Source organism: Pyrgilauda ruficollis, unplaced genomic scaffold (assembly GCF_017590135.1).
Source record: "Pyrgilauda ruficollis isolate IOZ18807 unplaced genomic scaffold, ASM1759013v1 scaffold4, whole genome shotgun sequence".
NCBI lineage: Eukaryota > Metazoa > Chordata > Aves > Passeriformes > Passeridae > Pyrgilauda > Pyrgilauda ruficollis.
Window position 1 is genome coordinate 6,784,409 of NW_024525489.1, and position 16,757 is coordinate 6,801,165.

Consider the following 16,757-nt stretch of genomic DNA (forward strand, 5'->3'; position numbering starts at 1 on the left):
TGTCAGCAATAGCTGACTAAATTAAATCAGAAAGCCCTTTAAAACATTAAATACTGTTGATTATGGCTGATCTGGAAATCAGCCAGAAGAGAGGGGTGGGGAACACCAATATCAGGAGTCATTCACACTCTTAAGAGAACACTGGTTTTCAAGGTGAAAACAAACATGAAAAGATGAATGTGTTTTTCTATGTGTAATCATTTAAATTCTATCTAAAATCCAACAATATAGGCCTTCGACCATAGTACAGATAGAAGTATAGTATTAGAGACTGTTGGAATTGCTACTTTTTCATTGTCTGTCAGTAATTCTCTCTTAATTTGAAGCTTAGAATTGCAATAATGGCAAGTACTGGTATAAAAGCATAAAGTATGAGGAAATCGACTGTGAACCGGGACAATGCCCCAGGATAGTTTTCTTCAATGAACCGGACGCCTTGAGAGAGAACACATGCAGCATTATTTGCAGTGGAACTGTTGGCTCCACCTGTCAAAAGAAACAATTTCTTCAGTAGGTAAATCAGTAAAATTAAAACTCAGACTCCAGTCTCTAACTCATGCCTTAAATACACGTCTCCCTGACATCACTTCCATGAAGAACCATACCCACAGCAGTATTTCTCATCACTGTGGAATAAAACCAGACAAGCCCTATGTTTCTGCAGTTAATCCACGACATACTTTTTAAAGGGAAGAATAAATGGTCACTAGGAGCTCTCTCTTTTGTTCATGCCAAACAAAGATTTATGGCTTTTCAGACACATTATCTGGAGTGGCTTCAAGAAGCAAGTTGCCCCATGTGGTAGACTTACAGTGTTCATATGTGTTGAGGGTTCCAAAATGCAAGAAATGGTGACTGAAGGGCACATTAAAAATGGTGACTGTCTGAAGGGTACTAATAGAGTCATGTATTCGTTTTCTAACCATTGTTGATCTTGTAATAAAGAGGTGCAGGAGAGATTAATAGATAAAAAATATGTAGCTTTGGAGAGGAGCACAGACACCTGGCTACAACACCCCAGTTATCTTAGGGTAGATTCAAAGCTGTAAGTTTTACCCCACTAATGTGTATTAGCTACTACCCCTGCCACCATCATTGATTCTCTTGTTTTGCAGGTTGTCTTGCTCACAACCAGCAAAGCACAGCCTGACAGACCCAAGCTGCTCAGTAAATACCACGGAAACACATTTGAATTGACCCCTCTGTAGTATTAGAGGAGATACCTGGTCAGCTTTTTGCTACCTCTCAATATTCCCTCCACTGACATTAATCTTAGATTGTGCAATCTTCTTGATGCTCTATTTGTGTAACATTGCACAAAAAAAATTTCCAGCCTGTAATAAACTTAGCTTCCGAAATTCCTCCAAAGAGCGGATAAGAGAATAGGTGAAAAAGAGGAAGATGGAAGAACTGGAAGAATGGGAAATGGTTGGAACAAAAGAATCAAATTCTGCTCTAACTGGTGTGGCATTAATGCTGGTGTGGCATTACAGTCTTCAGTAATTAGTAAGTTCGTTTTAGCAACTCAAAAGTTACATTTATTTTATCAGGATACATGTACATAGAAGGAAAATAAGAATCAACATCTCATTAAAATTATTTATAATGGACTTTTTTTTGAACACTTACCACATGTGAAGTTTAAGCCATAAAATTCATTGACTACAAGGACTTCACTGCTGTATTTTTGAAATGTAAGAAAACTAAGTAGTTTCAAAGGTGTTGGCATTTCTTCAATGGTCCTTAAAGAAACAGAGAAGTTAAGATGGCTTTTGCTACATACTAAGAGACCCCAAATTAAAACAAGCTCATTGTTTGTAACCTGTGACAAAAACAGTTCTTGTCTCTACCTGTAGGGTTTTCAAACATAAAGTCCAATTTTAGGGCTAAATGATGAGACAACCATGAAGGCTGTCCCTGACTTTGGTACAGTGTCACAACATTCAGCCCTGACTTGTTTATGAACAGTCACAAAGAATTCTACGGTTGTTTGCTGTTCACATGGCAGTGATAAACTGAAAATGACAAGACCCAATATAAACCTTACTTGCAGAAATGTGCTTTCAAAGTAAGAAACCACCATCCCTCTCTCCATCTTCAAAACCATAAAAAACAAACAAACAAATAAAAAAACAGGAAAAACCCCCAGCAACCAACCTAAGTCTCAATGCTATTTTTAATGTCCTTCATTGCTTATGAAGATTAATCAAAAATATTCATAATATTAATGAGCAAAGCCTGTGCTGTAAAATAAGCTTAGAAACCGCTCTAATGCTTTTAACTTATCATTCAGGCATTAGACTATGGTAGCAGGAATAAATGTCTTTCACTGTAAACACATGTCTTCCTGAAATTAGGCAGGGACCAAATAAATAGACATTAACCTAGCTTTATATTGTAAGTATGAGCTGAGATCTACTTTAAAGTAGAGACAAAGCATCATCAACTTTGTAAAGATTCAGATGGTTTTCTTGAGGACAACACCATGTGTTGTTAGGCTTACTTAATTTTCATTGGGAGGGTCTCAGGTAACCATATCCTACTTGCTGAATATCTTAGGAAAACTGCTTTTTAACAGTTACACATTATTCTGGTACATCCCTCAAAAAACCTAGTAATTTCAGTATTGACAAATACAAGGAGAAAAACTGTTCAAACTTCACAATTAAACACAAACCCATCTATTTGCACAGTAATAGAGCAAGTGGATCATGATTTTCCTGCATATTTACTACACTACTCAATAATTTTTATAGATTTCAGTCTACAGGTAGAAAAAGGGACTGAAAAGTTTACTGGCTAGACTGGATAATAACACCAGTAAGACAGTTGAGAGCAACTGCTTTTTTAAACCAGCATTACCAATGTTTAATGTCATAAATTCCAGCAGTTACTAAAAAATGTAGGAACAGGGATTTTTAGTAGGTTCCTTTAATGAGGACAGCATTTCACATCATCATGTCAGCATCAATAAAATAATTCAGACAAGCTGACAGATATGAATTTTTCAGTTTTATCTTCAATGTATTCGCAAAAACTGGGGGAAATCTTCAATATCTTTGTTGATATCTAAAGATCCTAAGTGTCTCATTTTATGTTTAGTACAAAGCCCAATAAGTAGCCCTGCCTCTGAAGGAGCACAGCTGCTCTTGCTTTTCCATTGCTACCTGTGCTTTACTGGATTTCTGCAAAACCAACTCTTCCACATCAGTGTTAACAGCAACACTGTAACAAAGCAAGATTTTTTTCCTACCTTACTAGTCCTGTTCCCACTATCACACCAGCTGAATTAAGTAGCACAATGCCACTTTGGACTCTATTTGGGTCTTGAACCATGCCAAGTACAACAAGTGTTAGTAGTTCACCAATCATGTGAGACGCTAGGACAACAGCAAAGAAAATTCCAAATCTGGAAGCATCAGGATACAATCCTGTAGTCCTGTACAAAGAGGAGCAAAAGAACAGTTAAAAAACAATGTTTGAGTAGTAAACTTGGAAAGTAGCTTTTACTTTTTTTTCTATTTGGGTTTTTTGCAGTTATACCTCATTAGGTGAAGAGTTTATGCCTTAATCCTTAGTATATTGTTTGGAATCTAAACACAAAGGACATCCACTTACTATCATTATGTAAGTGCAGATACATGAGGTTTTCTCCATCTAGATTAAAGAGGGATATGCAAAGATGTGATTCTTGTAGAAACCCAGATTTTTTCAAGACAATCACCATAGCTTTTCTATTCCTTAAACTAACCTGCTGCTTCTTGTAAAGTCTTTGCAGTGGGAGTCATTAATGTAAGTCACGTATTTAAAGAACATCTTTATGCAGGTAATTAACAGATGGGATTTTGCACTTCTGATAATGTGCAAGCAAACATAAGCATGGATATACTCAATTAAATAAAAAACTAATTGAATTCACCACCCATGTAATTCATACCAATGCAATTTCCCCCATACTCCTGCATTCTTTATTGCAACATGCTGTTCTCAGTTTTCCGCTAGCTAACCCAAGGGAAAGAGTCCTCTCAATCTATACTCAAGATTAAAAAGTTAAGAAAAGCCTGCAACTGCTTGACAAACTTAATTCAGCTTTATAATGTATGTGACAGATGACAAAACCCTTTATTACACTGTGACACATTACTCTTTTTCCAAAATACCTCATACTAAAATTGCCTCACACTAGGTGCACACTGCATGCTTTGCTTAGCTCACAAGCAGCAATTCGACATTCAATTTTCTTTTTTTTGTTGCTCAGTGCAAGACCCTATGTTGTTTTTTTTAATGCACCATGTTCGAATATGGTCTTAAACCAGAAGTATCAATTTTCTCATAAGCTTTCCTGTAGTGTTTTTTGTAACACCAGAATAATTTATAAATAGATGGATGAACATTGACTCTTCCAGCATTAAACACTCAGCAAGGCAGCAGGTATTTAACAACTTTTAATTGCAGATTGGTGCAGAAGAAACAGCTTTCCAAAGTCCTACCAGAAAACTATCACCTCGCAGCCGCTCTAATACTTTACACAGATATATGGAGACAGAGGCTAGTAAATCTGGGGTATGAATAGAACAGAAGAAAGCCAAAAAAAAAGAAAAAAAAAAAAAAAAAACCAGCCGAAACAGAGAATATTACAGCAACAGAATAACAACATGATGTGGACTGTCAGAAGATTTCCCAGAGGTACAGGAAAATCTGCACAGACAGGACATTCACTTGATTGCAAGACAGGCTCTCTCTGAACTTGGCCAAATCTGCCTTGTGTCTGATCAGGTCAGAGTTTGGGTCTGCCTGACCCAACTGGCTGACTCCACAAACACAAACTCTATGAGAAATGGCTTGTAAGAACACATGCCAGAGGCTGTCAAAGCCTCTCAAAAAGTTAGGCCATTTGGGAAAGTTCAGTCCTGCATAACAACTGCTAAAATTTCATCCAGGAACTGCTTGCCCTGAGAGGTCTAAGAGCATTGTGAAATTACTTTGACACATCCCTGATGGCTTCCAAACAACTGCAATATTGGAAAGATAATACCTGTAAATATTATCCATTAACTGGAGCCTCACTATTTATTGTTGATTGTGTTTGAGCCAACCAAAACACACGGGCAAAGTCTCCTGCCCATGTGGATTCCCTGTTTGTTATGGAGTTGAGAGTGTCATTGAGCCTGGAAAGCTGCTTTCAAAATGGCTGTTATCTTGGCATCAGTCACAAACAGAAGGTCAGCACAGCACTTACTAGAAGAAAGAGTAATTTCTGTCTGTCTGTCTGTGAAACAAAGGCTTCTCAGGGAGCCCTGCCTCAAGCAGGTAGCACTGACAGCTTGCAGAAACAAAAGCCTAGGTAGCTAAGGGGATAAAGATGGCTACTTTTCATGTCCACATCAAACTACAAAACAACCTGTCCATGCAATGCAAGTCCTCATGCCTGGAAGAGCAGAAATCTTCCTCTCAGAGGAAGTTCTCTTTTCATTGAGATTTCAAATGGAAAGCATTAAGTAAATGCTGAGCACTGCCCCTCATTGCCCACTATAGACCATAAGGAAGAAGGGAATAATCATACATTTTTTCTGAGTTTTTCCAGATTGGGGGAAAATTGCTACAAAATTCCCTGTGCAGAAATTCTGATTCAGAAGTCCAAGCAATTTTGTGTAGCTCTACTTTATCCATTTTCCATCCATCTTACTGGAAAGTAAGAGCACTAACATGCACAGCTACAGCAGAATGGCTTCTGCACTTTAGCTCTTTCATGAGGGTGTATCCACTTATGACTTTTGAACAGCTCATCAGAGAACATGCATCCACAACACAAACCAAGCCTGCTCATCACTTGTACACAGATTACTACAGACTGCCAAATGATGGCAACTGTCCCAGGAAAACTAAAATTCACTTTGGTGCACCAGACATCTCTCAACATTAGAAAAGAAAAAGGTTGAAGGACAGAAATTTGTGCTTTTCTCTGGAAGGTGTAAGAAGGGATCCAGATTTCACCACTTACATATGCTGTAGCTAAACCCCAATGTCCCAGGAAATAAAAGTTTTGTTACTGTCACGTACCTACAGCTGACATCCTCACTTTGGGGTTTTTTTTGGATTTTTTTAAATTTCCTGTCTTTCTAAATGCAATGTAAAATGACACTCCCTGCTTTCAATATGACAAAATGATGATAACTCTCCCAGGTCCATTAAAACTTTCCCAGTTACCTAGAGAACTGGTAATTTACTTACTGGGGAAGTGTTTTCAGCTCTACCTGAAAGAAAAGGGCTAAATTTGTGTCATCTTTCCTTATGCTTTAAATGTAATCATTTTGAGAGACAACAGCAAGAAGCCAAGCCAGGAGGCCTTTTGCTGACATGTTAACTGACACTGGTAACAAAAACAAAATGACAACCCAACAGATGGTCCAAATGCTTACCAGTATATGAAAGTGCTGAAAATGGCCACACTGATGACACTGAAGGGCAGGAAATGGACTACATAAGCTACAAGCATTTGCCATTTCTTGTACAAGCCGTCTTTACTTTCTTGGTCACTGATAGCACGTAGAGGTGGGACTGAATTAAATATATAAGAAATTAAGTAAATTGCCATTAAACAGAGAGAGCAAGATTTGTTGTTAGCAGAAATGATCTGAAGCACAGAGACAACTTTGAGAATGTATCACAAACATTCTGCCTAAACCACTCTGATCCTTTTTCCCACCACTATAAATGCAAAGCATGCTCCCTGCAGACTGCAAACATTGGTAGGCTTAATGAAAGAGGCCTAACTTATCAGAATGCAGGACAGCCTTCTCTTTTTGCATATACAAATTAAGGACATGAGAAAACCTCTGTCACTGGCTAATTTATTGAGGTGCTCTGATTTCAAGCTAATGACAGCAGTGTATGCTCTCTACATGAGAAAAACAGTTTTTAGGGCTGTAAGTAGAAAATACTGTTGCTTTCAGTATGGCACCTGTAAGAGAAAAATCCTTTAAAAATGTAATCATCATGTAATACTCATAAATCCAATTATGCTTAATTGCTGTCAAAGCTGTTTTGCACTTCCATCCTTTCCACAGGTCTTGTTTTGAGCTCACTTAGATATCAGCTAGACCTAGACTTTGTCTTGCCTATAAAATGCTACACACAGGGAAATCTTTTGCACAGTTTAGAATAAAGCCTTCATAGACAGGCCAGCTGTAAAAAAGAAAGGCAGGGATCAGGGCATATACCCTTAAATTCCACTGAATCTTGTGCTTCTGTATCAACTCTGACATTACCTAGACCAGTGAAGATCCTTTAAATTAGTATCTTCAAAAAATACTTTTTCTTATTTAAGACAGAGTGGCAGCAACAGCTGCTGCTGCATGTAAGACAGGACAGAAACTCACACAGGGCCACAGCATTGAGCATCCCTGTGTAGGGGGGGGCACTCACACACTGGTAGACAAGCCCCACACGGTCCTGCACAGCTCCCTGGGCCAGGTCATTCCTTAGTCTAAGAAGGAAAAAGGCTATGAACAAGCCAAATAACAGGTTCTGGAGGAGACGCATGATGATGCCTATCTTATCTCTGGAGAGATTTCTTGTTGTTCTCCTGATAATGAAACAAAACAACAACAAAAGGCTTGTTAGCTACAACTGAACACATGTTGGTAGGGTATTAAGCTTTGAACAAATCTTAAGACACACAGTGTCCACAAGGAGCTTATATATTAAAAAAGACTAGGGATAAGTACAGTGGGACATCAAATAACCAAGGAAGTGCATCTCTACGTGGAGGGGAAACCTGAAAGATTAATGGAGAAATAAAAAAAAAAAACTGCTTTAAAGGAGGGCGGTGGGGGGCACGGGGGTGGAGAAGTCTTACCGTAAAAGAATCAGTATTTGGTCAAAGCCACTGGGTGAGTCTTTGTTTTTGAATGGTATCGGTGGCAGCTCCTTCATATACTTTGTTTTTTCAATGGCTGCCAGTGCTTTGCTAAAGATCTCTGAGTTTCTGTAGGCTGATACAAATTGCTGAACCCTACTGTAGGTTTCGAGTTCGTGTTCCTTGCTTCGGGTGTCCACAGATGTCAGATCCACTGTAAAATGACAAAGCTTTTACTCTATATACACATCACTTTCCCTTCATACCTTTTCCCCCGTGCAACTAACTTCTTCTTGTCTCCATTCTAAAACACGCAAAGATTAAAAGGTCAATTGAAAGTATTCAAGGCTTCTTTCTCCCTTCTGTTAGATGCAGCAGGAATTAATTAACTGTGCAGCCACAAGAAATCTGTGTTTTGTGACCTCTGTAGGACCCTGCAGTTCAGGTCCTTGATCTGGAAAAGCAAGGCCTAAGCACTGTGCTGGTCAGACCTTTAGCACTCTCCTTGCACAGCAGAGAGCTGTAGGGAGCAAGACAAAGCACCAGAGGACGAACATTTATGAAGATGAAGAGATCACTTATCTGGTCGTATATTTCTCAGGTTTTCAGGCAAATGCTCAGAAGTGGCTCCATGGCTCCCCCTTGTTCTCTGCCCACTCCTCCATAACTATGGAGCTTTATTTTTTGCTTAGTGTGAACTCACACTGTAGAGACACTGCTCTTCTCTCCTTGAGCTGTTAATGCTTTGTTGCACTGGGTGTCACCTACCTCCTTTGCAGACATACTTCTCTTTTAATATGAAGTCAGAGGATGTTCAGCTGGCCAAATTCCCCTAGCAGGCTCAGCCCAAGCTGAAGGAAGTAATACTGACTGCCATGGAACTCAGGAAAAGTAACTACTTCACAGAGTTAATGTTCCTTTCTAGTAAGTCCCCCTAAACATACTCCTGGCACCAGCAATTCTTTTGCTGACAGATGGGAAATTTGTGTGCTCCATTTTTAAAAGTCATACAGATTCAGTAATAGTGCTAAAACACCTTAGAAATTTCCCTTTTCCCTAACAGCAATGAATTAGTCAAGGTTTTGAAAACTGGATTGTTGTTCTCAGCAATATTTGTTCTTACCCTATTTTATATTACTCTTCTACATCTGGTAAGATGTCTTCATCAGTTATTTATTGCTAAGGTTTCTCTCATCCTTAGATTTCAGTTTTGTAATGTTCTGTTCAACTTCAAAATGCAAATTCAACAAAAGGAGGCCTTGTCCAAGATTCTTAAGTTTCCTCAAAATCTGAATTAGGCTTATGAATAGTCCCCTGGTGTTCTAAAAGCTGGAATTCATCAGAATTGTCTTTAATGGTAAACATTTCCAAAATGAAGCCTTCGCTTTTACAAATGTGAACATCCGAAAGGCAGAAACACTTTTAAAAACTTGGCCAGTGTGACTTGCTGGAAGTCACACAGGAAATAAATGGCAACTGGGTGTGCTTTAAAAGAATTGTAACAATGACTACAAACTAGACCAACTAGCTAATGCCAACCATGCATTAGTACTTTTTACAAACATGTGACAGTTCAGCAATATAATCCACACACAATACATAGGATATATTTTCCTCTGTTGCTGGTGTAAATGATATCAGAATCTGTCCCTTCACTCACATCAAATCACACAAAAAAAAATATAAACTACCAATTTTCAAAAGACTAAATATTCTGATGATTCTCTGCTCTAATCTGTATTTTTTTCCTTTCTTGTCACATTCAAAGGTTGACATTTGAAGAATGCAGTACTCTCTTTACCAAGCTTTTTTAAAAGTGGGTCTAAATCTCAAATCATCTATGCTTTTCAATACTATTCAAATTCATGAAGGCAAAATTATCCTCACTGTCATACCAGTATTTTCAGCTTTATCCCATTCCAGCTTCATGTCAACAACCATCCTCTCTTCTCACTGAGTTTAGAATGCCATGTAGACAATAGGAAAACACTGCCTGCTCTGAATGCAGCTTTTTGAATTGGTCAAATTCTCTAGTTAGCGTTCACCTAGTACTGCCAGAAATTAACCTAACATGTTGGATTTAAATAGAGTTATGTAAATGGCTGCTTATCTGTACTCATACAAACGCATCCACATTCTCTTCAAACCTGTGCCTGTATGGATCAGGGACATGGATGTCCTGCAGCAAAACGAGTCTCATCTAAAGTCTCCTGCTGACCCTTTTTTTCCATCTTGAATTGGTAAAACAATACTCGCCAGCTTATGCCAACAGCTATAATCATCTTGCTATCATCATCTACTAAAGCATCCATTCTGTTCCAGTTGTTCACCCTGGTATTAGCAACTCCCCTAAATTTTCAGAAACCTCAAACTTAGAATTCCTGGAAACTGATGCCTCAAGTCATCCCATATTTATTCTATATCCTTCCCTCTACACAACTCTTTTAAGTTGCTTGGCATCACAGAGTCCAGAGGAGCATGGTATTTTCCACAATTTTGGAATCAAATTAATTTTCCAACATCTAGTACACAGCCATAGGGAAATGCCATCAGGAATCCACAGGTTTCATGAAGTTGAGATTCTTTTTTTAGTGGTAGTTTACTCCTTTACTGCAAATATGGCTATTTTATGGGGTCATTAGGAATGACACGGGGCCAGCCCTCTCTCTGAGCTGAAAATAATTAAAAAGTTGGAGCAGAATTCACATACGTTTTTATCTCTGGAAAAACTTTAACCTGGGGAAAAAACCAAATTGTTTTACCAAAACAACTTAGACAAACTTACCATAGAAGTCAAAAGGATTTGATTGTTCAGGACAAGAATAGCCACAGTCACTAAAAAATGAGATCATTTCCATAGGGTTCCCACAGAAAACCATTTCTCCAAAGCTCATGATGGCTATTTTATCAAATAACTGTTGGGGGAAAATTAATATATTAGCAGTATGTACTAAGAATCACAGAATATGCTGATTTGGAAGGAATCCATCAGGATCATCAAGTCCAACTCCTGGCCCTGCATAAGACACCCCAAGAATCGCACCATGTGCCTGAGAACATTGTCCAAAAGCTTCTTGAACTCTGTCAGACTTGGTGTTGTGGCCACTTTCCTGGTGAGCCTGTTCCTAACCACCCTCTGTGTGAAAAACCTTTTTCTAAGATCCAACCTAAACCTCCCCTGTCACACTTCAGGCCATTCCCTCAGGTCCTGTCACCAGTCACCACAACAATCAGATCAGGAGTGCAATCATTCTTGAGTACAGCTACTGTCTTGGTAATAGAAATGCTTTGATGGGAAAAATAGTTTTGACACATTCAAACTTCCTTACTGTATTTCTCCCAAAAGACATTTGTCCTTTCTTTCACTCCTCTCATTGGTGGTTATGCAAAATGACACATCTTTAAGCTCTAGTGGTTCTTGAAACTGTCAATGACAACAGCATACAGAGGCAATCCACAAAAAGAGATGTGGCTTTCTGACTTCACTTCTAATACACCTTCACTTACTGACTGACCCCCTTTGGTGCTTAATAGCCCCAGTCTGTAAAACCCCCCAAATGGTTGGCAATATTATCCTGAGGTGCTTAAGGACTCTTAACAGCACTGCTCTTCAAGTGAACATTTGCCAGGGCAAGGTTACCACCAGCTATAATCAATCCCTGTTCTCAAGACACCAGGGCTGCTTTCAGTCCAGAAAAGCACTGCTGCTCCCCTTAGGCTCCACAACCATTTACACTCCATTCAGTCAGCCAGGGAAGAGGAGTTTTGCATTCATGTGGCAGATGGTGGACAAAGAGCAAAGTGAGAAACAGTAATGGGAAGAGAGAAATGCTCTCCCCAGCCAAACCCTGCAAGGCAGGACTGCCTCACCACACAACCAAGGTGTACACACATGCCTTGTCTTTACTTCTCCCAGTGGTTTTGGTTTGGGCACTTGCATAACACAAGTGTTAGGCACACAGACAGACTCCACACTATTTTCATTAGGCAATGTGTGTCCCTAAGTGCCCTGTGACTGGGACAAAGCCAGAGTTGCAAAGTTCAGGAGAAGCCTCTAATTAAGCAAAGGAAAGGAAAAGAGGCAGCTATACTGGATCTTGTACTTCCATCCTGAAAAGAACCTAACTACTAAAAGGTCAGGTGGAAAACCCAATAGTGGAGTAGGTATCATCTACCTTGAAAAGTTCTGAGCGAGGCTGATGGATTGTAAGGATCACAATCCTGTCTCTGTGTGCAAGCTGTGAGAGAAGCAAGACAAGCTGGTTTGCAGTCAGGCAGTCCAGCCCTGTCGTTGGTTCATCAAGTAGCATGACCTCTGTCAAACGACAAGGAGTAACTTTAAAATTCAGGTAAATCAGGAGCAAATGGCATAGCTTCTGCCCTTAAAGCTAATTTGGCAAATAACACAGAAATGACTTTACAGGTGAAGTTCCACACATAAACCAGGATATGCACAGATATTGCCATGATGGGATCTTTCAGTTTTATTTAGTTTCAGTGGTTCTGTTTCAATGACTAGGAATAAGGACATTAAAAAATAGTTCAGAGCATAATACTTCTTCTAAATTCATGTGAAATCTGAAAATTACCAAAATAGTTTTGATGCATACATCTGCTTTCAAGAACAACAATGATAAATTTCAGCATTTACAAAATTGTAAATATAAGCGACAAAATTAGCTAGGAGTTATATATTCTGAATTAAATTTATATATACATATTTATATATAAAATTTGTTATTAACAAACCAAGAATTCTTAAAATGCAGCAGATGCAATTCCACAGATTGAAGCAGATGTTACTGCCTTTTCTTCATTATTTTATTGCACATGAAAGGGAAAAACTTATCATCAAATCCATTATTTTTATAGAGATGACACGTAGCACAGAAGAGGGCAGTCCAACCTTGATCAGGGTACGAGGGGAGGAGAGTTTTCTCTCCAGGTTTATCTACACAGAATTACTATAAGTGTTTACTGTAGAGTTTAGTGAGGTCCTGAGCAGCAACCACACCCCAGGAGTCTCCAGTAGCAGGGATGTACCTCACTGTGCTATTTGAGCTCCTTCCTGCCTAATATGCAGTTGTAGCATATCCACATGGCTACAAGGACTTCAGCATCCAACAAACATGTACTGTACATTCACTCCATGAGATTCTGGCACCTTCAAGAAACTCTCTCAAAACTGACAAAATTTTTCCCATGGGTAATCCTTCCTCAGTTACTCAGCTTTGATTTCCTTCACTGGAATTTTTTTGGCACGGGAACATACATGGCACTCATACATAGATAGATGAGGGGAAGCTACTCCACTACAAGGCTCAGTGCTTGCACATGTATGGCTCCAATATACTCAAAAATGATAAATTAATGGGCCACAACCAACATTTGGGAAGAGTGAACCCAGAAAGACTTAAAATGGATAAATCCAAGTCCAAACCTATGTTCAGTCCCTAAGATTTTTGTCTGCTTTCCAAGATCAACTAACAGATTAGTGGCAGACCTCAGTTACTGCTTATTCTTTCCTGTCATCACTGGACTGGCTTCTGCTGAATTAAAGAATACAAATGCTTTTGTATTTTGAAGTGGTTTACAGAGGCCTGTGGTAGGAGCACAGCGTGACACAGCCTTGTTTTATTTTGAAAATCCATGCAGTGGTACTTACTGGGATCTTGTAAAAGCTGGGCTGCAACCGATACCCGACGCCTCTCACCCCCAGAAATTCCTACGACATTCCGGCTTCCAATTATTTTGTCAGCAATGTGGCTGAGACTCAGCTCAGTCATAACTGCATCTACCTAAAAAATAATTACAACTTCAAAGCACTAAACACAGTCCAGCTCAGATACCTGCGTGCAATGGCAAAAAAACAGGGAAAAAAGGACGTAATTTTAAGTTACAGCTTTACCAATAGCCTGCTTGCATCCATTCTAGTTGGACGGTATCTGGCCTAATTTATATTTGATTAATTTTAATACATTATTTAAATTATTAGTTTTTTAAATTTTATTTCAATAAAATTTTACTGAAATTAGTAAATTTTAGCCTCACTTGACATTAAGAGATTAAGAGTTCAGAGGTGACTAGAAGTTAAGGTATGGAGCATAATGTGCTGCTGTGGCTTCCAAAATCAGGGAGCAGGAAGGCACATCAATTCTGGGAAAGTATAAAGTACCGAGTAGAAGTCTGGGGAAGAGAGAAGATGGAAAACAAGACTCTCTGGTGATAAATATCCAATTTTACTTCCAATACAATTAAAAAAGAGCCCTTTAAATAAATCTGAAACACACTGATTTCATCAAGAAAGTAGTTTGTAGGAGGTTCAGTAGACCAGTGCTTTTTTGAGCTGTTGTGGTTAGTGAGAAATATCCTACAGGAGACAACAGTGGTCCGTGAGACTTGCCAGCACACATGGGCCTAAATACCCCAGAGAACTGAGGTTCCCCTCTGGGGAAGGGGAACCGACCTCAATACCCAGACCAGCACCTCCTGCAGCAGTAACTGCTTCAGCTTCGGGTGGGAGCGTTTTGTCCCAGCATAATGGGCATGTCCTGGGGCACCAGCACAAGCTCCTTGAAGGGGAGGCACCACCACACAGCTTGTGCCCTACTCCTCAGCAGGGGGATTTCTCCCCATTTTCAGAATGACAATTACAAAACCTCATAAACATAAAACACAGCCATGGATGGAAAGTGCTGCTGGTGAAAACATTACAAAACATTCTGTACGACTTTCTGGTGGAAGACTGTAAAATACAAACCTTCTTTTTGATGGAGCTGTTGGAGCACTTCTTAAGAGTTAGTAAAGCCGTGTAGGTCAAAGACTCCTGTACAGTGAGAAAGCTTAACAAAGTGTCACTCTGAAAAAAAAGTGAAGAGGAAGAAGGAGTTAGTCCCATAGTAATTAAAATTTTGTCCCTCTTCATGCAAGCCTAATCATTCATACAGCTTATTAATTGATTTGTCCCAAATTTCCTAGTAAAATCACACTCACATTACACTACTCCATTACACTAGCAATTTTTTTACACAAAAGGAAACACAGTACACAAAAAATAAATGTAGAAATCAACCTGTGGCACGTAAGAGAAGCAATCTCTGAACTGTTCTCTCTTCAGCTGACATCCATTCACATACACTTCACCAAAGAAGTTGTCTTTATGTCCCAGTCGTCCCGATATTGCATCCAGAAGAGTTGTTTTCCCAGATCCTTTCAAACAAAAGAAATTAATAATGTGCTGAAATGAATTTTATGATTCCAAGAGTGGTAGCCTGACTTGGATGGACACGTACAAAAAGCACAAAGTTGGATTTTTTCTCAATAACTTTAAAATAATAGGCCCTGAAAATGCAGCTAATTAAGGGAAAGTAAACGGGAAAACTAGAATGCAAATTAGCATTTAAATCATAAAAAATTCACACTCTGCAGTGAAACATTTGAGTTTTGAAGCAACCTTGTCTGTTATTGAAGTTATAATTGTTAGTTAGATGACAGAAGACTGAACTCTGAAAACCAAGCACCATTTTTGCGAAGCAGAAGTTAAAATCAGCCACAATTTCATTATTTAAAACACAGACCTCAGTCACATTCATGTCACTATGAAAGTCACCAGTATTAACTGTGATCTTATTTAGTTTAAAGTACTGGAACAACTTACCAGAATTTCCTAAAATCCCCATAATCTGGCCACTTTCTATGTGAAATGAAACATCCTTAAGTATTTGCCGGGTCCATTTTTTACAATATAAAGAAAAGTTCCACCATGGGCCAACACGCTCTCTTGGAAAACAAACACCAATAAAAAAATTAGAGAATATTTAAAAATTTTGCATAAAGCAAGTGAATGGTTCATAGCTACTTCCATGTTGGATGGGAGCTGCAAGGATTTTAAAATATGGAAAAATAAAAATAAAAGTATTTTCTCCTTGCCCTTTCCCCTCCGAAGGCTTCAACTTCGGCATTACCTGGAAGATAAAACGAGATCTGAACACGTTTTTCAGAATGACTGCTCAGAAGCTTTTGGACTACAACCAAAAGGGCAGCCATGAACTGTGGCTTTATTTGCTGATGATGTTTGCCAGCTATTTATCCACCTGTCCTTTCCTTAGTGCCTCGTGTTATCCCTCTGGCAGCAGCAAGAAAGGCAGTGGGAAAGGGCACAACGTTTGGAAATCTCTAAAGCACGTCCTTCAGAGGCCGTGAAGGGGATGCGGTGGGGCTGCGGAGGGCTCAGCCCTGAGGCCGAGGGCCCGGCGCCATGAGGGGGCCCGGCGCCATCGCTCCCGCCGTGCCGGGCTGCGGCCAAACCCACGGCACACATGGCCAGCCCCGCTCCCGCCGCCCCTGGCCGGAGCAGGGACCCTCCACACCGCCCTCCCAGCCCTACCTGATGGTGTAGGAGACACCCTGGACGCTGATGCTGTTGGGAAGCTGCTCCACAGCCATCCCCTTGCCTGTGTGCCCGATGCTGCCGCTCTTCTCCAGGGTGGGAGATACTCTGCCCGACATCCTCGGGTGCCGGGGCTCCGCAGCCTCCCTGCGAACCTCACGCTGCTGGCCGGTTGCCTGCCACTGCCACTGCCGCCACCACCATGCCTCCCCCGGCACCGCGCAGGGGCAGCTCCCGCTGTCCCGGGTCAGAGCAGGTCGCTGCCCACTGCACTTGCCACCTCAAAGAAAACAGAGGGGCTTCCTGTTCTTTCTTTTCCGGAGAAGAACTGATCAGTGATTAGCTGAAGCCGCTATCTGATGTACCTTTAGCCTGAGCTATTAGTGTCCCAGAGGAGGGGAGTATTTCCCTGTCCACGGGGTCATGCCAGCTGCAGAGACGCAGCGCGCCAGGAGAAATGGTGCTGCGGTGAGGGTGCCTGGAAAGGACTGCGTTCCAAACCAAGAGGAG

The 16,757-nt window shown here is 40.1% G+C and overlaps 1 protein-coding gene across 1 annotated transcript; it reads right to left on the reverse strand.

Annotated features, from left to right (window-relative positions):
• On the reverse strand, positions 1 to 16,366 carry ABCG5 (ATP binding cassette subfamily G member 5). The gene is made up of 13 exons (XM_041477210.1): positions 16,245 to 16,366; positions 15,516 to 15,637; positions 14,931 to 15,067; positions 14,619 to 14,717; positions 13,524 to 13,656; positions 12,034 to 12,173; positions 10,644 to 10,773; positions 7,859 to 8,072; positions 7,380 to 7,585; positions 6,420 to 6,558; positions 3,254 to 3,439; positions 1,624 to 1,742; positions 1 to 480 (listed from the first exon to the last, which is right to left on the reverse strand). The coding sequence occupies exons 1-13, from the start codon at positions 16,364 to 16,366 to the stop codon at positions 302 to 304; spliced, it is 1,926 nt and encodes a 641-aa protein (XP_041333144.1). The 3' UTR covers positions 1 to 301.
• Between the last annotated feature and the right edge of the window lie 391 nt (positions 16,367 to 16,757).

What these genes read in the sequence shown, in the direction of transcription:
- ABCG5 (XM_041477210.1), bottom strand. Translation starts at nt 16,366, where the DNA reads ATGTCGGGCAGAGTATCTCCCACCCTGGAGAAGAGCGGCAGCATCGGG. An exon ending in GGTGTCTCCTACACCATCAG is followed by an intron (nt 15,638 to 16,244) that starts GTAGGGCTGGGA and finishes TTGTTTTCCAAG; the next exon opens with AGAGCGTGTTGGCCCATGGT. An exon ending in CAAATACTGATTCTTTTACG is followed by an intron (nt 7,586 to 7,858) that starts GTAAGACTTCTC and finishes TTTCATTATCAG; the next exon opens with GAGAACAACAAGAAATCTCT.